The following is a 24,987-nucleotide window of genomic DNA, read 5'->3' as shown; positions in this document are numbered from 1 at the left end:
TCTTTGTAAGCTGTGTATTTCAGCATCTTATCAACAGTGGCTTTGCGGTTAAACCTTTGAATTAAAGTGGCCTTAATATTACAATATAACCTAAGACATGGTAAAGACCCCAGCATTGTGAATAGCTCTAGCCCTTTCCAATGCTTATTAATAGCCATAGGACAGTGTACAAAGATCTGGATCTATATTATTACATACAGAATGAGAGCATTGCTTTCTTTAGTAGCCGTTAATCCTTTGTCAAAAGCTAAAGCCAACTACACCTCTTGACTTTCATAATTACCAGTGCAAATGGACTGGCATTGCTCATGCCAACAGCTGCCATACATTCCAGCATAAGCTCTATTTAAAGCCTTTAACCTGCTTTGAAAGAACGACTAGAGGACACTTTATCACAGAGTAATACACCAGACATGGGGGAGAAGACAAATGAAACAGGTAGGGAAACCATTTGGTAAATCTGGCTTATCTATTTGAAAGTTTATGTTTTACATTTTATTGTAATGATGTTTTAAAGCAAATGCCTACTGTATATCGGACTGCACTGCAATTCACCACTGTGTATAACAGGTGAGACATGTGAGTTGGACGTGTCAGGGACAGAATTCAAACACATAGGGGGGAATTTATGATAAGGGATATATTTGAAGTCAGTTTTCCTTGAGTCTACATTGTGCAATTGCTTACATTTTGCGCAAGCGAGTGCAAGAAGTCTCAAAAGTCCTATTTTTGCGACTTTTTGATACCTGAATTCTGGAGTGAAGGTATGATAAATCAGGGCCATAGAATTCAAACTGTTTTAGACAGGTATTGGAAAATGCTGCACTGAAAGAATGATTTCAAAATTGGAAGTGTTAATAGTTTATTTTTAGAAATTAACGTAATGCAAAGTGAATGAAGTAAAGATAAAATGTAAATCAAATCAATATTTGGTGTGACCACCCTTTACTGTACCTTCAAAACAATACCAGTTCTTCTAGGTACACTTAGGGCCCTTGCACACTACCGTAAGCCCTCCGAGATATACGGTCCGTGAGCGGGCCATATATCCCGGAGCGGCATTGATCGTGCGCATGGGAGTACACAGCATCATAGATTACAATGATTCTGTGCACATTGGGTCACCTGCAGGACTATTGTCCCACACTCATAAGATCATATGAGTCCAGGACAATAGTCCCACGGGCAGCCCGCCTTCCACAACATCATTGTAATCTATGATGCTGTGTGCTCCCATGCGCACGATCAATGCCGTAGAACAGTTTCTTATTTCAGCATCTGATAAAAATCACATACAGACAGGTTACCAATGCTTTTCAAGCTTCTCTAAAATCTGTCTAACTTCAGAGAAAGGCATTGTGATTGTCCATATTGCCTCTTTTTCTGGCTTGATTCATTTTTCCATTACATTATACACTGCTCGTTTCCATGGGCTAGGACCACCCTGCAATCCAGTAGCGGTGGTCGTGCTTGCACACTATAACAAAAAGTGCCAGCCTATGGACACTTCCATGGTTCCGGCCAACAGAGAGGATGGAGCTTTTTTCTATAGTGCAGGCACGGCCACCACTTCTGGATTGCAGGGTGCTCATAACCTCTGGATACGAGCAGTGTAAAATGTGATGAAAAAATTAATCCAGCCAGCAAAAGAGGCAATATGGACAATCACAATACATTAGTAAGTGCCTTGTATTAACTTTCTCTACATGATAAATATCACTTGCAGAAGGCCTATTTAGACTGCCCAATGTTTAGGTAGATTATCACTAATGAGCGCTCGTATGAAAGGTTGTTAGCAGGGGCGGATTAAGTGCATGATAGGCCCGGGGCTGTCTACCCAACTTGGGTCCCTCCCTCCATTTTAGTTTAGTTTTTTTTTGTATGAAGAGGCTGCGGTGCTTCATGAGCGCCACAGTCTCTTCCTAGGCCATATGACATCTTCAGACAAAAAAAAAATACCCCAAATTAGGTCCTAAACTGAAATATTTGGTCACCAAATTTAAAATACATATAATTATAATAAAAAAGACATGGAAGAGAATACAGCACCACATACCTCTTACATACAGTGACATCTCCTGTCATGTAGACCTTCTCTTTCCTCTTCTCCTCTATTTGACCCAGACCACCATGGCAAATTCTTTCAGCCACATCTTGTCTCTAAAGTTTGTAACACATACACGTTAGATTTCTAAATTTTTCCATCAACCTCCCCATCCTGGTGTCCCCACAGTGTCATCCTGCTGCCATTCCCAATACTATGCCTGTTTTGCTCCCCAATGTCCAAGGTACTATACTGCTGAAAAAATTGTGACCCTAATAGACATAATTTGAGTCATTTATCAAACTAGTGTAAAGTAGAACAGGATTTCCAAAAGAGCTGTCAAATATGAAAGGTGGAATCTGATTGGTTTCTATGGGGAACTAAGCCAGTTCAGCTTTACACCAGTTTGATAAATTACCCCAAATGTCCCTATAGTGTCCACAGCAGCTATAATGTCCCCTAGAGTGCCCCGAGTTATAATACCACCCCTCTATTGTGCTCCAGGCAATAATCCCTGTATAGTGTCCCCAAAAAGAATAGAATTGCCTCTACAGTGCCTCCCCAATAGCAACACCCCCATATAGTAATTTCCACCACACTGCCCCATATAGTAATCCACCCATAGTAATTTGCCCCCACACAGTAATTTCCCCCAAACTGCTGCCATATAGTAGTTTGCCCCCACACAGTAATTTCCCCTACATAGTAATTTGCCCCACACTGCCCCCACATAGTAATTTCCCCCACACTGCCCCACATAGTAATTTTCCCCCACATAGCAATTTCCCCACACTGTCCCCACATAGCAATTTCCCCACACTGCCCCGACACTGCCCCCACACAATAGTTGTTCCCACCCTGCCCCACATAACAATTTCCCCACACTGCCCCCACACAATAGTTTTCCTCACACTGCCCCACATAGCATTTCCCCCCACACTGCCTCCACACAATAGTTTCCCCCACACTGCCCCACATAGTAATTTGTCCCCACATAGCAATTTCCCCACATTGTCCCCACATAGAAATTACCCCACACTGCCCCAAACAATAGTTTCCCCCACACTGCCCCCACATAGTAATTTGCCCTCACATAGTAATTTGCCCCCACACTGCCCCCACATAGTAATTTGTCCCCACATAGCAATTTCCCCACACTGTCCCCACATAGAAATTACCCCACACTGTCCCAACATAGCAATTACCCCACACAGCAATTGCCCCCACACTGCCCCTACATAGTAATTTCCCCCCACACTGCCCCATATAGTAATTTGCCCCCACATAGTAGTCCTTCCCATAGTAATTTCCCCCACATAGTAATTTTCCCCCACACTGTCCCATATAGTAATTTTCCCCCACATAGTAGTCCCTCCCATAACAATTTCCCCCCACATGGTAGTCCCTCCCATAATAATTTGCCCCACACTGCCCCATATAGTAATTTGCCCCCACATAGTAGTCCCTCACATAATAATTTGCCCCCACATAGTAGTCCCTGCCATAATAATTTGGCCCCACACAGCCCCATATAGTAATTTGCCCTCGCATAGTAGTCCCTCCCATAATAATTTGCCCCCACATATTGATTTGCCCCCACATATTGATTTGCCCCCACACTGCCCCATATAGTAATTTGCCCCCACATTGTAGTCCCTCCCATAATAATTTGCCCCCACATAGTAATTTGTCCCCACATAGTATTCCCTCCCATAATAATTTGGCCCCACACAGCCCCCACGTTCCCCCCCCATGTACTCGATGTCTCTTCCCTAATATGTCGTCCTGTGTGTTGTCGTCCCCCCACATGTCCCCCAAAGTAGGCACATTAAATAAATTAAAAAAAAAAAAAATTAAAAGCTAAATACTCACCTATGTCCAGGGCCAGGTGCTTGCTCGCAGAGGAAGGCGGGATGAGGCAGGCGTGCACACGTCACAGTGCTGCGTCCCGCGCACGCCTGCGCCGGGATTTCTCTACCGCATAGGCCTCAGGCCTACTAGGCCTGAAGCCTATGGCGGTGGTCGGCGACGGGACAGGAAGCTATGTGCTCCCGTGCCCCGCCGCAGTATGTGGGCGTTCGGGTTGACATTGGGCCCCCCAGCGGTGCTGGGCCCGGGGCTGCCGACCCGAATGTCCCTGTTGTAATCCGCCACTGGTTGTTAGCGATAATCTGCCGGTGTACGGGTGCCACCGATTACCCGATGAACAAGCATAATATAATCCATTTGTGCGGAAACCTAAATCATTGTTTAGCAGCAGCAGATCATGATGTCTAAACTCATTCTGATTGCTCCTCCCTATACTGTGGAGGAGATCGCTGCATGTGAATGCAGCTCTCTCCTCCACTGATGAGCAAGCGATTGTTGGGAAGAAGAATGCTTACTTCCTGACAATCGTCTGCTTGATTAGGCCATGTAAAGGGCCCTTTAGTCATAGTATAAAAGTCAGAAAACATACAGCAGTTAAAAAGTGTATCTAATTAAACCATGACAAATGAGAGTCCAGCAACAATTAAGTCACTGCTTACCGGTAACATAAGACTATGGTTGCTCCCATTCCTATGTACATCAGTTAATACCAATGTAAAGCAAAATACTCAGATGCCACTGATTGAGTTAGTGGTGATAAATATATCTGGTTTCATGTTAGGTCCCTGGCTGTCTGCATGATAACATACAGGTCCACTATGTCTCACTGTCTAATAGTTTTACTTTGTTATCTCTTCCAGCTCATTTTTAACCCCTTATATAGCTGTGAACACTAAACCCGGAGTGTCACCTCAACACAGGGAGGGAAAATTCGTAGATACAGAGGCGAGCACCAGTTGCGAGTAGTAGTGAGCAGACTTAAGGCTTTCCTTGCCTCACATGCATTTGAGTCTGCATCCTGTGACTCGCATCTGGTGTTCCTTTTTGGCATCCTGCATGTGTGTCATTATGACATCTCTGAGCACCAGATGCAAGTCCTGACTTGAGTTGCGGATATGCTGAGTTACTCAAGGGATAATTAATAATAGACGTGTGTCAGCACACAGAGTGTGAAATCCCAAAATATTTTGGAACACCGTGATAAACTGGTTTCCTGATTTTTTGCTATATATATTTAAGAATGAGGGGAATTGTAGTTTCAGAGTCTATGCATATATACCTGAGTCTTTGCTGCATGATGACCGAGCACGGGAGTATAAGTCCAATGTAAGCGCAGACGGACTCAGGACATAGACATAAACTAAGTCCCAACGCATGCGTACTTACATACTGAGGAATAAGAAAATTCTAAGTCTCGGACGCATGCGCAGAGTATCTTCTTTCCCAGTAAGCCGATGATTGAAAAAAGAAAGGATACAATTGGCCCAGAAAGACATCAATCAACACGAGACTGAATAGCCATAGGTGATCGAGAAGGTGGGATCCACCTTACGGATACAAAGTATTTCCGGCAGGAGACGCTCGTGTTGATGGTAGCTCCATTCCCCTGAAGACGCCGCATCTGCGGTGAAACATGTCAAAGGGGGAGCTACGTCTTTAAATACATTTTAAGAATTATGGAAGGGCGAAAGATAGAATTAGAGTGAGGCGATCTGCAGAGACGCCGAACACGCCTGAGGGACAGTGCAGTTATTTAGGCAGCATAGCCACTGCAAGGATTATAGATAGATATCAATCAGAGGAATAGTATCAAGAGTGAATTGCTACAAAAGTGCGGCCTGATGATAGAGTGTCTGGTGTCGGCTGACATTACAGACATTAAGTATAGGAATAAGGTGTGAGTAGGAAGCCTGCACGTAGCCTTAGTGAGATTCATAGAAGGACTCCTCTGAATTACTAATAAACTGCGATACGATACCCCCAGTGCAAAACACAATAGCCCTCCATATGTATTTTTAAATGTCACGTCTTTCTTTTTTTGTTTTCTGTGGTATTGAGTTATAATGAAATAAATAAAGGTTATATTTTAATAATAAGACCAAAAACTGGAATTTATAGTCTTAGACTATTGGAACATGAAAATTGACCTCCTGGGTTTAGTGGGTGCATTTGATTTAGTGTACGCTGAGTTAGGGCTCATGCACATGGCCGTTGCCGCAAAACATGTATTGCCTGTGTGTATTCCACATTTTGTGAAACGGAACGTCCTGCCCTCTATAGAACAGTTCTATCCTTGTCTGTAAAAGGGACAAGAATAGGACATGACTTTTTTTTTGCAGGGCCGTGGAACTGAAATACAGATGCAGCCAACACACGGAGTGCTGTCCGCATCTTATGCGGCTCCATTGAAGTGAATGGGTCCGCATCCGACCTTCAAAAAATGCGGATCGAATGCGGACCAAAAATAAGTTTGTGTGCACGAGCCCTTATGGTGAGCCATTGTGCACCTGCACACCATCTTACTAATTGTGCACAGGGAATGTTAAAATTGGATGGCTGTATTTATGGCGCCCTTCCCCAGGCAAAGGCTTGGGAGCCAAAATGCATGCCAATGCGGACGCCAGAACCCATCTTATTTGTTTGCACTTAGCACTTTACTTTTAATTTGTTTTAGCATACTGGGATCAATTTACTTTACTTTACTCATGAAATACTATGTAGTCTCATTTGTTAGTCTTATCATGTGTTAGCAGCTGCTTGTACTTTGGTTTTTACTTTAACGAATAGTGATTATTTTTGAGGCTGTTAATATTTTGATTTATAAATAATGAATTATTGTAGTCTTGTTATTGTATTATTGTAACACCCAATCTGTGTCCCTTTTTTTTGCAAAGTTTAATGCCCTGAATCCAGGGCAGCATTATTTATCATGATATTTAATAAAGATTATATTTTATTATGACTTGTTCCATGTTGCTTATTTTTGTATAGGGGGATGCATCATTTTTTATGGCTGATCTTTTTGACTGATATGTACATTCCTATTTATGATATGTAAATGCAGTGTGAACCTAGTTGCATTGCACTGTAGTTTTCTCTTTGGAATCAGCACCAAAACGTCCAGCAAATATGCTGTGTTTGAACACATACTAACTGCAGCAGTTACGTTTTTATAAATGCGTTTTATATGGTCACAGTCACCTTCGGTGGGTCCATTCAAAAAATGTGAAAAATGAAAGGTGGAATCTGATTGGTTGCTAGGGGCAACTAAGCCAGTTCTACTTTACACCAGTTTGATAAAGGACCCCAAGATCTGGGGTCAGATATTTAATGAAAGAAATTTGAGGGAATTTTCATGGTTTTAGGATGGAGTTTAATTTACCAAAGTATTTTAGATTCTATTACTATCAGATATTCAGTATCATGCTTATATATCTTCAACTAATAAAAAGTGCTTTTAGGATTGTTAATTTTGATATCGATCAGATATGTGAAATGGACATAGAAACATAGAATGTGTCGGCAAATAAGAACCATTTGGCCCATCTAGTCTGCCCAATATACTGAATACTATGGATAGCCCCTGGCCCTATCTTATATGAAGGATGGCCTTATGCCTATCCCATGCATGCTTAAACTCCTTCACTGTATTTGCAGCTATCACTTCTGCAGGAAGGCTATTCCATGCATCCACTACTCTCTCAGTAAAGTAATACTTCCTGATATTACTTTTAAACCTTTGCCCCGCTAATTTAAAACTATGTCCTCTTGTAGCAGTTTTTCTTCTTTTAAATATTCTCTCCTCTTTTACCTTGTTGATTCCCTTTATGTATTTAAAAGTTTCTATCATACCCCCTCTGTCTCGTCTTTCTTCCAAGCTATACATGTTAAGGTCCTTTAATCTTTCCTGGTAAGTTTTATCCTGCAATCCATGTACCAGTTTAGTAGCTCTTCTCTGAACTCTCTCCCAAGTATCAATATCCTTCTGGAGATATGGTCTCCAGTACTGAGCACAATACTCCAAATGAGGTCTCACTAGTGCTCTGTAGAGCGGTATGAGCACCTCCCTCTTTCTACTGGTAATGCCTCTCCCTATACACCCAAGCATTCTGCTAGCATTCCCTGCTGCTCAATGACATTGTCTGCCTACCTTTAAGTCTTCGGAAATAATGACCCCTAAATCCCTTTCCTCAGATACTGAGGTTAGGACTGTATCACTGATTTTATATTCTGCTCTTGGGTTTTTACGCCCCAGGTGCATTATCTTGCACTTATCAACATTAAATTTTAGTTACCAAATTTTTGACCATTTCTCTAGTTTTCATAAATCCTTTTCCATTGGGTTTATCCCTCCAGAAACATCAACCCTGTTACAAATCTTTGTGTCATCAGCAAAAAGACACACTTCACCATCAAGGCCTTCTGCAATTTTGCTGATAAAGATATTAAACAATATGGGTCCCAGAACAGATCCCTGAGGTACCCCACTGGTAACAAAACCATAGTCTGAATATACTCCATTGACTACAACCCTCAATTGTCTGTCCCTCAGCCACTGCCTAATCCATTCAACAATATGGGAGTCCACGCACAAAGACTCTAATTTATTGATAAGCCTTCTATGTGGGACAGTATCAAAAGCCTTACTAAAGTCCAGATAAGTGATGTCTACTGCACCTCTGCCATCTATTATTTTAGTCACCCAATCCAAAAAAATCAATAACATGATCTCCCTGAAGTGAACCCATGCTGTTTTTCATCTTTCAATCAATGGGATTTTAGATGTTCCAGAATCCTCTCCTTAAGTATGGTTTCCATTAATTTCCCCACTATTGATGTCAGGCTTACTGGCCTATAGTTGCCCTATTCCTCCCTACTACCTTTCTTGTGAATGGGCACAACATTTGACAATTTCCAATCTTCTGGGATGACTCCTGTTGCCAGTGATTGGTTAAATAAATCTGTTAATGGTTTTGCTAGTTCGCCGCTGAGCTCTTTTAATAGCTTTGGGTGTATCCCATCAAGCCCCTGTGACTTATTTGTATTGATTTTAGACAGCTGAACCTCTTTGTCTGTAAAGACACATGCATCAAAAGATTCATTAGTCTTCTTTCCTAACTGAGGTCCTTTTTCTTCATTTTCCTTTGTAAAAACTGAACAGAAGTATTCATCGAGGTAGTCAGCTAGTTCTTTATCTTCTTCCATATACCTTCCTTCTTTTGTTTTTCATTTGGTAATTCCTTGTTTTAGTTTCCTTTTTTCATTTATGTATCTGAAGAATGTCTTATCGCCTTTTTTCACTGACTGAGCTAATTTCTCTTCTGCCTGTGCTTCAGAAGCTCTTATAACTTGTTTGGCCTCTCTCTGCCTAATCTTATAAATTTGCCTGTCATCCTCGTTTTTTTTTATTTATAATTACTAAATGCTATCTTTTTGTTTTTAATGATTTTGACCACTTCTCCTGAGTACCACAGTTGTCTCTTCCTTTTTTTTTTTGCTTTTACTGACAAGCCCAATGCAATTTCCTATTACCTTCAATAGTGCCACTTTTAAGTAGTCCCATTTCTCCTGGACTCCATTGAAACGGTTCCAATCTGATAGGGACTCGTATACCACTAATCTAATTTTAGAAAAATCTAAAATCTAAAACTTTTGTTTTTGTGTGGTGTGACTCAGTCACTGTACTTATAGTACACCACACTGACTGGTGATCACTAGATCTCAAGCTTTCCCCTACAGTAATATCAGATACCAAATTCCCATTTGTGAATACTAAATCTAAAATGGCCTTCTTCCGGGTTGGCTCCTCAACTACTTGCTGTAGAGATAATCCCAGTAGGGAATTTAGAATATCTGTACTCATGGCAGAACTAGCTATTTTGGTTTTCCAGTTTACATCAGGAAGATTAGTGTCTCCCATAATGATAACTTCCCCCTTCAATGTCATTTTAGCTATTTCCTCAACTAGTAGATCATCTAATTCTTTGACTTGGCTAGGTGGTCTATATATCACACCTACACGAGTTATCTTATGATTATCAAGCTGCAAGGTAACCCAAACTGACTCTAAATTGGTCTCGCTAACTTGTATCAAATTAGATTTCATTCTATCTTTCACATACAGGGCCACCCCTCCCCCTTCTTGCCTTCTCTGTCTTTCCTATATAGAGAGAACTCTGGTATTGTTATATCCCAGTCATTACTCCCATTGAACCACGTCTCAGAAACAGCCACTAAATCTATATTCTCAGATGCCATTATAGCCTCAAGTTCATTGATCTTATTCCCTAAACTGCGAGCATTTGTAGACAAAAATCTGAGCTTGTCATTTCTTAACCTTTGGGCTACTGGCATCTTCTGGCATTGTTCCGGGGGTCAGTCGGACTGCTGGATTATCACTCTTTTGCCCCCCTTTCCTAGTCTGAATGCTCCTTAGCAAATACTTAGAACTGTTCACTGAGGACATTCGTTCCCTTAAGAGAAAGATGCAAACCATCTTTCTTGTACAGTTGTTTTCCATTACAACGAGAGCTAACATGAGACACAAAGCCAAACCCTTGGTTTAGACACTATTCACCAAGCCATACATTGAATTCCTTAATGCACATCTTCCTGTCATGCTGAAGGTTGTGCACAGGCAACCTCCCATATATCATTTCCAAGTGTGTGAAAAGCTTCCTTCACCTTTGAAACCTCATTGCAAGCCAGATCATTTGTCCCATGATGGACAATAACATCCACCTCCCTTTCCTGCTTTGCTTGCCTAACAATATTAAGGATCCGTCGTCTATCCCTACTAGCGGTAGCACCAGGGAGACATCTCGCAACACCATTTTCCTCAAACTTCACACTAGGAAGAAGGTAACAACTATGTTCTACAGGATGATTAGCCTGACATACTGAGAAGTATCAGTTTAATAGTATCTCAAAGTAGTGAAAAGATATTGAGGGTTTAGATGTTTCAGTTTGGGATAGTTTAAGGGGTGTATATGGGGTCTCCAGGAATGGGAACTTTCTTTTTCTACAGAATAGGAATACGTGAAAGTTCAGTGTGCCCTATGTGCTCATTCCTGGGGGCCACATACTTTCATTTTCTGTGGCAGGGGCCAGTTATTTCTGAATACTGAATTCAGGTTTATGATATTACTAATAAACAGCATTTTATCCAATTGCTCCTTGATCCTCTTGTTGCGGGTGTTGCATATAAACCTCATCTTAAATTATTAATAAATGAGGTAAAAAAGAATATTTTCTTCATTTAATTTATTTTCCCCCAAGAATAATTGAGTTTGAATTTTTTTTATAAGATTTCCAGTATTTCTCATTTGTTATCACAGATAGCACAGACGGTTAATTATGAAACTATATTCCATGAGGCACAAAAAAAACATTTGATTAATAATGGTCTCAATGGATTTAATGTATAAGAATTCTCCCCTTTTCTCCTTTCTCCCTTTTTTCCCTGCTCGTGTCCCATCTTCCAGTTCCCTATGAGGGTAGGGAGGCTTAACCCGTTCGATAGCAGCGTACTGGAGCGATGTGTAAACATGGTGCCCGCTCGCATGTGCAGCGAGTGTCATGACCGGCAGATCTCTGCTGTTTCAAAGAGCAGAGACCTGCGGCTAATTACCGTGACCGGCAATAATGCCGATCGCTGTAATTAAATACTTTAGATGCCGTGACCAAGTGAGATCTCCGCATCTAAATGCACAAGAGAGCTGGCACTTCCGGGATTCCTACCGATGACCTGTGTGGCCAATTGGGGCATCAGTGGTTGTGCTGAACACTTTCAGCCTCTCTGATGAAGCTAAAAATGTTTATGCTGCAATTCAAATTTTGGCCACCAGATGGCAGGCCAGGATAAGAAATTAGCAATATTGAGTTTAAATGGCATTTAAAAGATCCCTGATAGAACAACATGAAAAATTTAAAACAGAATTTATAGGCTCATATATGAGCCACAAAAATATCACCCAAAAATTAAAAAAATGTTAAAAAATATGTAAAAAATAAAAAATACATTTTTTTTAGTTTTGCCATAAACAAAACACCATGGGAACAAAACCTGTAAAACGGTAGAGGAATTAAGTTTTTTTTTCCAATTTCACCCCATTTGGAATTTTTTACTGCTTCCCACTACATTGTATGCCATAATTAATGGTGGCATTTGAAAGTACAATCTGTCCCGCAAAAAATAAGCCCTCATACAGCTATGTGACCAGAAATATAAAAAAAAAGTTAGGGCTCAAGGAAAATAGGGAAGAAAAATGAAAACGCAAAAACGAAAAAACCTCTGGTATCCTAAGGGGTGGTTAAGTTGCTGATCAATGTTAATTTTAATTTTTTTTTTCTGTTGTGTTCTGATTTTCTAAAAATAAAATAATCTTATCCTGTGGGTTCCATGAATGCTATTTATGGACCTGCTCTCTTTCCTTGTGACTTGGATCACAACTGCTTGTATAAAAATAGCCAGTTTACTCTAAGCAGTGTAGTCAACAATATGGACTATGTTTGCATACATCAAATGCAATATATTTCATCTCAATTAAATGTTCACACCTGGGTAAAATAAGATTATTTATGTAAATTTAAGAGAAACATTGTATCCTGATATACATATTAACTTGCTCTTAAAGAGGACCTTTCATGGGTCCAAACATTGTAAGATAACTATCTGGACATGTAGAGCAGCGCCCAGGGATCTCACTGCACTTACTATTATACCTTGGCACCGCTCCGTTCGCCCGCTGTGGCCCCGTTACCATCTCCCGCACTGTATGGTAATTGCTACTATCGGTAAACCAGGGAGGAGTCTGCCCTGTTTCTCCCTGGGCGTTCCTTCTCCCTGGCTGTAGCGCTGGCCAATCGCAACGCAGAGCTCACAGCCTGGGAGTTTTTTTTCTCCCTGGCTGTGAGCGCTGCACTGCGATTGGACAGCACTACAGCCAGGGAGAAGGAACGCCCAGGGAGAAACAGGGCAGACTCCTCCCTGGTGAACCGATAGTAGCAATTACCATACAGTGCGGGAGAAGGTTACGGGAACGGAGTGGAGCCCAGGGATAATAGTAAGTGCAGTGAGATCCCTGGGTGCCGCTACATGTCCAGATAGTTATGTTAAAATGTTCTGACCCATGAAAAGTCCTCTTTAAGCTTTTGGTAAATTTTGTAATTGAATAATAAGTAATTTTTGTGATATTTTGTGTCTTTTTTTGGAAAACATATCTTTGCAGGTTCATGCAGCTTAGGGTTTTTCACATCTGCGTTGTTCACATTTGCATCTCCATCAGAGCTAGTCAAAAATAGTGGAAGGAAAATTCTTGCAGGAATTTTTTTCTTGGCAAAAAAAAGTTATCTTGAATGGAAACCGAATGGATCCCATTATAGTCAATGGGATGTGTTAATTTCCATACATGTCACGAATCTGACACTTTCGTTATTTCCATTTTTCTGCACCTATAACAGAGCAGAAGAACGGAAAATGATAGCGTTGATGTAAAAGTAGCCTTAGTTGTCAGCACGCTGCAGAGCTAGTATGACATTACACATCCCTTTGGTGCCATAGTCTGAAGTGCTAAGAGCACCCTGTAATCTACTGTATGGTGCCTCCATAAAGCACTGTAATGCAAAATGTCTGTTTGCCACTGTCTGAAATCAAAGCATACTTAAAGGGAACCTGTCACCCAAAAATCGCCTATTAAGCTGTTTACAGTACCTTATAGTGCTGTATAGTCGTTTCCTGATGCACTTTTTGTTAGTTTTGCAGCATGTATGCTCAGTCAGAAATCGATGTTATATTCAGCTGCTGCCCCATGCTTCAAGTCAGGCTTGAAGTCACGGGGGCAGCGGCCTCGGCGTCTTACATGGCCCTCTCCCCGCCCCCTGCCTCTGTGACTGACAGCCGAAATCCGATTCCGGGACCGCGCTCAACGGCCGCATGCGCAGTAAAGGGCGGCAGGAGCGTGGTCCCGGCTGCCGCGCGTACTACGCGCCGTCTTACTTTCGCCGCACTGCGCATGCGCCCGACATCCTGTATCAAACGCGCCCGGCATCTGGGCGCGGGCGCGTTTGATACAGGATGTCGGGCGCATGCGCAGTGCGGCGAAAGTAAGACGGCGCGTAGTACGCGCGGCAGCCGGGACCGCGCTCCTGCCGCCCTTTACTGCGCATGCGGCCGTTGAGCGCGGTCCCGGAATCGGATTTCGGCTGTCAGTCACAGAGGCAGGGGGCGGGGAGAGGGCCATGTAAGACGCCGAGGCCGCTGCCCCCGTGACTTCAAGCCTGACTTGAAGCACGGGGCAGCAGCTGAATATAACATCGATTTCTGACTGAGCATACATGCTGCAAAACTAACAAAAAGTGCATCAGGAAACGACTATACAGCACTATAAGGTACTGTAAACAGCTTAATAGGCGATTTTTGGGTGACAGGTTCCCTTTAAGTAGAGTATGGGCCCTTAGACTTTTTTGAGCGCTGCATTACTGATCCATACAATTGTGTATGAGGTCTACTCGCAGTAGTGGTTGTGTTCCTGTAGGTACCAATAAGCAATTGGGTTGGTCTAACATATAACAAAGACAAATTACAATGAAACTCCTTTTCTACAAACTGTAGATAATACACATGAGAAATAAAGATAACACTCTTTACCATTTAATTCTTCATAGTCCTTTTCATACTGTATACTGGGGAAAAATGCAAAGTTCTCACAAAATGAATTCACTTTAGATCACAGAACAAGAGAACGTTGATGTGTCAAATTGAGTTGTAATTATAGTGGTCTTCTCATACTGAACCATGTTGAGCTTGGTGTAAAACCTTTCTAACAAATTCATTGTATTGTAGAATTCTGATTTTGCTTTGATGTATCTTATGTTACTTTCATGAATCTTTTGGTGTTATTTCAGCTAATGTTCCTATCTGTGTCCATTTCCTATATTTGAGTAGTATTTTGATAGAACAAATCTTATAATCCTGCATCTGCAGAACCTGCAAAACATATTTGAAGTACTTTTCAGATTTGAGGATATTAATCCTTTCAGGACCCTGAGATTTTCCATTTTTTGTTTTCGTTTTTCACTGCCCGCCTTTCCATGAGGGCTTATTTTTTGCGGGACAAGTTTTACTTTCTAATGGCACCATTTATAGTTGCATGCCATGTATAGTGTTGGGCGCGAATATTCAAATCGCGAATATCGGCATTTCGAGAATTAGCAAAAATTTAGAATATAGTGATATAAATTCGTAATTTCAAATAGTCTAGATTTCTTTTTCCATCAGTAACCTCCCTTTTTGCTTGTGGGCCAATGAGAAGGCTGCAATGTCTTTGAGCTTAGCAACATCCCTAGCAACCAATAGGAAAGTTGCCTACCCCTTACTATATAACAAACTCCACAGCAGCCATTTTCTGTAGTTTTTTAAAGTTCTGAGAGAGACTGCAGTGTCATTGCTGTGCTCTGGGCTTTCCACTCATTACATTAGATAGATAGATAGCTCATATATATATTGTAATGCAAGGCACCAACGAAACAGACCAGGGAGGGTGAAGTCAAAGGGGTTTATTAACAAAATAAATAAAGTCCAGGTAAACTTCACTGGGCAAACATCAGGCAAACAAAAAACAAAGGAAAGCCAGGAATAGTCCTGATCCGTGCATAAGTCTCTGTGCAACTTGCCAGGTAAACAAATGCGTCACAGAAAGTCCCGGGTCCTGGGTCCCACTGGAACGGACGGAGTCCCAGCAAACTTCAATCAGTAGCTAGCAGTACTGACCTGCACCTGGACAAGGAAGGATAACAGTGGGCACTGACCGATCTGGGAGGACACCTTTTATGTGCCTGCTAAAAAATCCCAGGGCACCAAGTGTCCACTCCCCATAGGTCATGATCCTGCCCTACACCTGTGTACAAGGCTTTGGTCGGTCATTAGTCAATTAGACCAATGCCGGCTCCCTAATCTGCTTTGGACTTGCGGCCAGGTGCTATTAACTTCGGTGGTCGGCTGTCGACATGGACACCGGAATGGAATCCGCAACAGGCACCAGAGACAAGTTCGGCCGCAGCGTACTGCTACTAGCCCGGCCAAGCTGTCCCGGAAAGACATGCGGTCTTCCCCTCTGGCGCACATGCAAATGCATTCCCGCATCGGTTCGCAAAGGGGTCGGAGCTGGTGTATCAATGGAGACATGCATAACCTGTCCCGCAGCTCCACGAGGACCCTTTTTGGTCACACCGGAGTGCGAGACAGGTGAGGATCGAGGAGGCGGCTCAGAAGACTCCAAGTGAGCTTTCCCTGGATTATCCCGGTGAAAGGCGGCCACCAACAGGTACTCAACATCTCTCCTCTGGACCAAAACCCTTCCAGTCTACCAAGTATTGGAGAGACCTCTGGACAAAACGAGAGTCCAAAATCCTGTTCACCTCGAACTCTGACACCCCTTGGACCTCCAACGGGTATGGAGTCTGAATGAAGGGGGCGGAGTCGGACGCCGATTTAAGAAGTGATACATGAAAGGTGTTCACGCCTTGAATCGACGGTGGAAGAGCATCCTTGTACGTAACTCAGTTGATCTTCTGCGTCACCAGGTATGGACCAATGAATCGAGGACCCAACTTGGAAGATGGCTGATGCAGCGGAATGTTTCGGGTGGAGACCCACACCTGATCTCCCACCTTAAACTTTTGCTCTACAGTGCGATGACGATCAGCAAATTTCTTCTGTTGCGCCACCGCACTGCGGAGATTCCGCTGAACCGACAACCAAATGGGATGTCTATCCTCGAACCATTGATCCACCACTGGTGAATCAGTGGAGTGCCCGGCCAGAGAAGAGAGCCTTGGATCCCTGCCCCCCATGCTCCTGAATGGAGACATCTTAGTGGGAGCATGCTCAGAGTTGTTATAAGCCATCTCCGCGAAGGGTAGATGTGTGGCCCATTCCTCCTGACAGTCTGACACAAAGCACCAGAGATATTGCTCCAGGGTCTGGTTAGTCCTTTCCGTCTGACCGTTGGTCTCTGGGTGAAAACCGGAAGAGAAAGACAAATTTATACCCAACCGGGAGCAGAAAGAACACCAGAACAAAGAGTTGAATTGAACAATATCATCTGGCGCTCCGTGTAATCGAAAGACATGATTCCAAAACAGATCTGCCAATTCTCTGGCCGACAGCAATCCGGGAAGTGGGATAAAATGGGCAATTTTACTAAAACAGTCCACCACTACCCAGATTACCGTACTTCCAGAGGACCTTGGCAAATCTGTGATGAAGTCCATGGAGATGTGAGTCCATGAAGCCTGAGGAATGGGCAATGGGAGCAAAGTACCAGAAGGGGTGGACCGAGACGGTTTACACTACATGCCTGGATGTAGGCCTTAACATCCACGGACATACTGGGCCACCAAATGTGACGTTTAACAAGGGCAAGTGTTTTCTTAACACCCAGATGCCCTGCAGACTTGGAGTCGTGAAGCTGTTGGATAACCTTTAACCGAAGGTTAATTGGTACAAACCATCGCCCCCTTGGGCTTGTTAGGCAGACTCTCTGCCTCTGCGGTCCCTAGGGCGGCCAGAAAACATTTAGTGGGAAGAATAGTCTCTGGCTCAGAGCTCAGGATGGAAGCAGCCTCAGGGAAGCAGCGGGACAGAGCATCTGCCTTCACACTTTTAGAACCTGGCTTATACATGAGGCGAAAATTAAAGCGGGTGAAAAACAATGCCCACCGAGCTTGTCGGGAGTTGAGTCTCTTGGCAGTCTCTAGGTAATTTTTGTGGTCAGTGTAAACCGTAATGGGATGTTCCGCACCCTCTAGCCAATGTCTCCACTCTTGAAAAGCCAATTTTACTCCCAGAAGCTCTCTATTGCCAATGTCATAATTGCACTCGGCTGGAGAGAGCTTCCGAGAGAAGAAGGCACAAGGATGTAACCTCTCAGGGACCCTAGAATACTGTGAAAGAACTGCCCCAACACCAACCTCGGAGGTGTCGACCTCGAGGACAAAAGGTCGGGAAGTGTCTGGATGAGTAAGGATTAGCGCAGTGCAAAAGGCCTGCTTTAGTGTTTCAAAGGCTCTGTCTGCCTCTCTCATCCACTTTGAAGGATTAGCTCCCTTCTTAGTGAGGTTAGTGAGCGGTACCACTATCGCAGGTACCACTATCGCGGTAGAAGTTGGCAAAGCCTAAGAAACGCTGCAGTCCCTTCAGATCCTTAGACCGAGGCCAATCCAAGACAGCAGGAGGTTGTGATGGATCTATAGCCAGTCCCCTTTCTAAGATAATGAACCCCAGAAAAGGCAATACCATTACCTCAAACAGATAATTCTCTAGTTTGGCAAAGAGGCAGTTCTCCCTCAGTTTCTGGAAAACCTAATACACGTGTCTCCGATGAGACACCAGATCGGACGAGTAGATTAGTATGTCGTCTAAATAGACAACAACAAATCTACCTAAGAAATCCCATAGGACATCATTGATGAACTCCTGGAAGACCGCAGAAGCATTACAGAGACCAAAAGGCATAACGAGATACTTCACCATGATCCGATTGAGGGCGTGAAAGTCGATGCAGGGTCTCAAGCCTCCATTGTTCTTCTCCACGAAGAAGAACACGGCTCCAGCGGGGGAAGTGAATGGACGAATGAAACCCTTCTCGAGATTCTATTTAATATAATCATGCTGGTCCTGAATCTCAGGCCCAGTGAGATTATATAGATGTTCTCGGGGTGGCATGGTACCTGGCAACAGATCTATGGGACAATCATATGACCTATAGGGAGGTAACACATCAGCCCCCTGTGGACTGAACACGTCCTGGAAGTGATGGTAATGCTAGGGTAGTGTACTTAATACTTCTGTGGAGGCTAGTGGCAATTCAGGACATATGCATCGAGTGAGGCATTCAGTACTCCATCGGCAAATCTGACCTGAGCGCCAGTCCACTATCGGATTATGTAGTCTCAACCAAGGGAGACCTAAAATCACAGGAGTGGATGGCAAGTCCAGGACAAAAAGGCTTAAGGTCTCCCGATGATCAGCCCTACTGTAACCTGCATCCCGGGCGTCATCCACACGGCACGACCATCCTGGAGAGGAGATCCATTAATAGCGGTCACCGACAGGATGGTCTTTGGTTGGATAAGCAGGATGCCAAGTCGATGCACCAAGACTAAGTCCATAAAATTCCCTGCTGCTCCAGAATCAATCAGGGCAGAAAACACATGGACTTTGTCTTGCCACTGTAGTGAAATGAGTACTATCTCTCGAGTTGGAGGAGGGATAATAGCCACTAGGTACATTTGTTTCCCGCCGACAGGAGGGGACAGGTCTTAACGAGATGTCCAGTTTTTCCACAAAACAGGCACAGACCTTTCTGTTGGCGACGAGCTTGTTCCGCTTGTGTAAGATGGGAGAACCCAACCTCCATTGGCTCTTCTGCCGGCTTGGTGGCCCCTGGATGTGGCTGTGAAGGTGTAAAGCGAGTCGACTGTTCTACCCGCCTCTCCCGGATCCGTCTGTCAGTATCAATTGCCTGGGAAATGGCCATCTCCAATGATACGGGAGTGGGTAAGGCTAAAAGAAGATCCCGGACTGCATCAAAAAGTCCCAGCCGGAAACGATGGTGGAGGGCTGCGTCGCCTCAGGTGGTGAAAGCTGCCCATCGCCTGAATTCCGCAGCGTATTCTTCTGCAATGCGGCGACCTTGCTGAATATGCTCGAGATGGTTCTCGGCAGTACGGGTACGATCTGGATCGTCATAGATAACGGCCATGGCCTCAAAGAAAGCTTCGACTGACAAATAGGCGGTGGGGTCCAGGGGCAAATTAAACGCCCAACGCTTGGGATCTCCACGCAGCAAGGACATTATGATCCCAATCCTCTGTCTGATATTGACGGAAGCTATCGGCCGCAACTGGAAATATAAAAGACAGGAGTACCTAAAGTTTAGGAATGCCTATCTATCTACTGTGAAGGAGTCAGGCAGAGGAATCTTCGGCTCCACTTGGTGTCTTGCGATCGTGATGGATAACGTGGAAGCTCCTTGGAGCAGCTGCTGAACCTCCCCCATCACATTAGACAGTTGCTCCTGGATTTCAGCTGCACCGACTGACGGCACATTCGGTTGTCGTTGGGTTAAAAGATTAGCTGCTCCTGTTACCTCAGTTAGCTGCTGCTGGATTCTTATCATGGCAACTTTTTGTTGGGCCCACTGTTCTGTAATGCAAGACACCAACGAAACAGACCAGTGGGGGTGAAGTCAAAGGGGTTTATTAACAAAATAAACAAAGACCAGGTAAACTTCACTGGGCAAACATCAGGCAAACAAAAGACAAAGGAAAGCCAGGAGTAGTCCTGATCCGTGCGAGACAGGTGAGTATCTTACATATATAATACAGGTAGTTAGTGGGAGATAGTCAGTGTAGGTTAGATCCTGATATAGTGTAGCTGAGAGGTCCCAGTGCAGGGTGTTGGGTAGTGTGATAGGTTCTGCTGTCCATACATACATGCAGACCTGCTAAAATGTGAAGTTGCGGCAAAATATTTGCATCATTAGTGCCGATTAGCGCAATCGCGAATATATTGGAGTACTTTAACTGCATATAAAGCCATTTTTAATGTTCTGCCGTGCCAACCATTTTCTCCAGTCTCAGGAAACTTGTAGCCGCTTGGAAAATGTAGCAAATGTGACCCACACTTTTATTTTGCGTGCATTACGCAAATATAACATTGCCGATTAATTCTGATAAAATTTTTATTTATTTTTTACACTGTACACTATAGGGTAAAATTGACCTTTTTCTTGCGTTGTAATACTGGAAAAAAAAAAAAACTTTGAGGAAAAAAAACACCTTTTTTTATAACCATATTTTGACCCCTATAACTTTTTTGTAGTTATGTGTACAGGGCTGTGTGAGGGCTCAATTTGAAGTGTGTGCGACTAGTTGATCACTTTTTATAAAAAAAATTATTGGGTAGTTGAAGTGACCAAAAAATTGGCTGTTTTTATTTTTTCCCATTACACTATTTGCCGTTTGCCATTAATATTGTTATATTTTAATTGTATGGGCATTTTTGCACATGGCGATGCCCATTATGTTTATTTTTTTATTGGTTAAGTATTTTTAGTTAATTTTTAAGGAAAGGGGGGTGATTTAAACTTTTTTTAAAATATTTATATTGACTTTTGACTTATACTTTTGTTGACTTTTTTGTTTTACTTTTTTTAAGTCACCTTGGGTGACTATAACTGGCAATCATTAGCTTGCCCATTGTGTTCATTGATGGCTAAATAGCCATCATTGAACACCAGTGATGGCCAGTTTGCAGTGTTCGCCGACGAACACATGAAATCTGCCATCTTCACTCCCAAGTCTGGTGATGCAGAGGTAAGTCCTTACCTGTGCCTGCGCTGCGAGCCGCTCTGAAAGACATGCGGTCACCGGGAGCAGGCAGTTCCGAGAACAGCCTTCATCGGGCTGTTCTCGGAACTGCCTGCTCCCGGTGACCGCATGTGTTTCAGAGCGGCTCGCGGCGCAGGCACAGGTAAGGACTTACCTCTGCATCACCGGACTTGGGAGTGAAGATAGCAGAACACATGTGTTCATCGGCGAACACTGCGAACTGGCCATCACTGTTGAACACTTCATTTGGAATATAACGATACAATGCTGCCACCTAGTGGCCTGTATTGGTATATTCCTGAAATAGACACTGAAGTCTGCTTGAGGCTTCGGTGTATTTCAGTGATGTAACAGGTTTCCCGATCTCAGAGAAGGAGTCCAAGTATGAGTCTAGCAATATTCAATTCATCTTGTCTCCCTCATAAGCTGACTTCCCAGCAGACTCCCTCAGAATCCTTCCCAGAATTTCAAATATGCTCAGCCACACTGACTTTGCTTCAGCCTGCAGAGATTTCTACAAATTGCTCACTTACATACACCTAGACTCAAAGACATTCACATAGCTTTCCCTAAGCCACTCCTGTGTTGCCTTGGTTGTGTGCTGTGGGTCATTGTCTTATTGGAAGGTGAACTTTTGCCCAGTCTGAAGTTCCGGACACTCTGGACCAGGTTTTCGGTAAATATATTCCTGTACTTTGCTCCATTCCACTTTCCCTCAATTATAACTAGTTGCCCAATCCCAGCTGCAGAAAAGCACCCCTACAGCATGATGCTGCCACCACCATGCTTTGTAGGGATAATTTTGGGCAGGTGATGCGCAGTGCCTCGTTTTATCCAGACATGATGCTTAGAATTGAGACTAAAAAGCTCAATACTGGTTTCATCAGAAAACAAATTCTTGTGTCTCACAGTCTGAGAGTCCTTTCGTTTTTTTTTTTTTTTTTTTTTGCAAACTTACATGTGTCTTTTACTGAGGAGAGGCTTCATTTTGGTCACTCTTAATTGTCCATAGCAACCAATCAAATCTCAGCTTTTAATTCTTTTTAGAGCACTGTACTAACTGAAAGCTTAGCTCTGATTGGCTGCTATGGACAACTAAGACATATTTACTATTAGGAAGTTTGATTTGGAGATGTTGGAGGCGGGCTACTTTTTCGTGGGCCACCCTGTAGAATAATACTGAAAACCCTGCTGTAATATAATACATTATTATTAGTGTTGAGCGAACTTGTGTTTCAAGTTATGGTCAGTGGTAGCAGAATCCATAACGGAATTCTTAGATAACCCGAACCCGAACTTTGTATGCTGAACTTGAAATACAAGTTCGCTCATCCCGAATTATTATACCGTAACTAGTATCACACTCATTGCAATTTTTTATACTAATGCACAATATTACAGTTTTGACTTGAGTGATTTGACAACTTACTGGTTCTAAATAGGTTAATATATATACAGTATATATATACAGTATATGTAATTTAACATAAAATTATCCTTATCTCAACAGGCATGGCTGAATATCGTCGGTACCTGATGCCTGCTTTACTAATCGCTGGATGGTTCATTGGCTGTGGAGTGATGGTGTATGTCATTTTCTCATGAAAAGAGTAAGTTGCTAAATAACTTCTTGCAATAAAGATAAACAGTAAAATATTTGTAGCGGCTTCGGATGGAGGAGCACCACCTCCACTTCTAAGTGTCTTCAGCAGGGCAAGGTAGCAGCAGCAGATCCTCTGCAGTTGCACCATACTTAGGGCAATGGCGCAGACATGAGATAGACAGGGCGAGGCTATATGTCTGACCCTGTTAATCAAGGGGGATGGGGGAGTCTTTTGAGTAATGAAGCCCACCCTTCTCTGCTCCAGAACGCTAATTTTAAACATATTTGATTCATTAGAATCGATCTGCTCATCTCTAATGACTATGGTTGTCTGTTTTGACCTGTGCTAGCTACTCCTCAATTATAATCTATTAGACAATGTTCAACTTCAGTGAAATCCATGTATGAAGAATCCGGATAAGGTTCATATAATTATGCACAAACAGTATGTGGAAAAATGCTTTTGCTATTGTGCAACATAACATGATGACAGTATAAGTGGCTACAGGGAGTTAGGAGGGACAAACAGCAAACACAGCAATAAGGGAGAATAAAAAACAATGAAGCATGTGGCACGACGGTCATCTAGCTGTACATGTGAAGCCTTTAGAACTGAACAGTGGATGTGGTGGAACTTGCAACTAATAAAAGTGAAGCTACTTTTTCAGGTTATTGATAATATTCTTCATTTAATAGTATCATACTCATCATCAATAATAAATGTTTGTGTTTCTTTTAGATAGAGCTGCCAATGTCTGAAGAACTGAAGACTCCTTTCTCCATGAGCCATCTTATACTAATTCCAGTGTAGCATCCCATGAAGATGCAGTACCAAGATTAAAATTTTGAGAATAGCATAAATAGTAAAATGTGTTTTTTCTGTTTTTAAATGTATGCCACATGTACATTGAATGCAATTTAAATTAAATATTTGATTGGATAGTTTTTTTTATTTATTTTTATTGCTTTGCTAACAAAATGGTGTTTCAAAAATAAGGGGTTCTCTGGTAATTAAGAAAATAAAAATACTTAAACATTACATTATTATAAATATATTCCCAAATATGGTACCTTTCATTAGTTATAATGGATTGTTTTGTCTGGGGAGCAATCATCAGGGGAAATAAAATGTCCGCTGTCCTATTAGTGCTATTAGTTATATATATATATATCTATATATATATATATATATATATATATATATATACAGTGGGATGCGAAAGTTTGGGCAACCTTGTTTATCATCATGACTTTCCTGTATAAATTGTTGGTTGTTACGATAAAAAATGTAAGTTAAATATATCATGTAGGAGACACAAACAGTGATATTTGAGAAGTGAAATGAAGTTTATTGGATTTACAGAAAGTGTGCTATAATTGTTTAAACAAAATTTAGCAGGTGCATAAATTTGGGCACCACAAAAAAGAAATGAAATCAATATTTTGTAGATCCTCCTTTTGCAGAAATTACAGCCTCTAAACGCTTCCTGTAGGTTCCAACGAGAGTCTGGATTCTGGTTGAAGGCATTTTGGACCATTCCTCTTCACAAAACATCTTTAGTTCATTCAGGTTTGATGGCTTCTGAGCATGGACAGCTCTTTAAGTCACACCACAGATTTTCAATTTTATTCAGGTCTGGGGACTGAGATGGCCATTTCAGAATGCTGTACTTGTTCCTCTGCATAAATGCCTTAGTGGATTTTGAACAGTGTTTAGGGTCGTTGTCTTGTTGAAAGATCCATCCCCGGCGCAGCTTCAGCTTTGTCACTGATTCCTGGACATTGGTCTCCAGAATCTGCTGATACTGAGTGGAATCCATGCGTCCCTCAACTTTGACAAGATTCCCAGTCCCTGCACTGGCCACACAGCCCCACAGCGTGATGGAACCACCACCATATTTTACTGTAGGTAGCAGGTGTTTTTCTTGGAATGCTGTGTTCTTTTTCCTCCATGCATAACGCCCCTTGTTATGGCCAAATAACTCAATTTTTGTTTCATCAGTCCACAGCACCTTATTCCAAAATGAAGCTGGCTTGTCCAAATGTGCTTTAGCCCACCTCAAGCGGCACTTTTTGT

The 24,987-nt window shown here is 42.6% G+C and overlaps 1 protein-coding gene across 3 annotated transcripts in view; it reads left to right on the top strand.

Moving 5' to 3' along the window:
• Window positions 1–23,850, top strand: part of STRIT1 (small transmembrane regulator of ion transport 1) — a 30,241-nt gene extending 6,391 nt beyond the window's left edge. For 2 of the 3 annotated variants that reach the window (XM_044290804.1, XM_044290805.1), the window contains exons 2-3: window positions 22,818–22,917; window positions 23,650–23,850. In XM_044290804.1, the coding sequence (XP_044146739.1) occupies window positions 22,818–22,912 (95 nt within the window). In that variant the 3' untranslated portion in view covers window positions 22,913–22,917; window positions 23,650–23,850. Of the gene's footprint in view, window positions 1–287; window positions 439–22,817; window positions 22,918–23,649 lie in introns of those variants that run through there. The other variant, XM_044290806.1, reaches the window with a different exon arrangement.
• The last annotated feature ends 1,137 nt before the right edge of the window (window positions 23,851–24,987 follow it).

Source organism: Bufo gargarizans, chromosome 4 (genome assembly GCF_014858855.1).
Source record: "Bufo gargarizans isolate SCDJY-AF-19 chromosome 4, ASM1485885v1, whole genome shotgun sequence".
Classification (NCBI taxonomy): domain Eukaryota; kingdom Metazoa; phylum Chordata; class Amphibia; order Anura; family Bufonidae; genus Bufo; species Bufo gargarizans.
The sequence above is the reverse complement of the archived record's forward strand: the minus strand, read 5'-3'. Positions and strand labels throughout refer to the sequence as shown.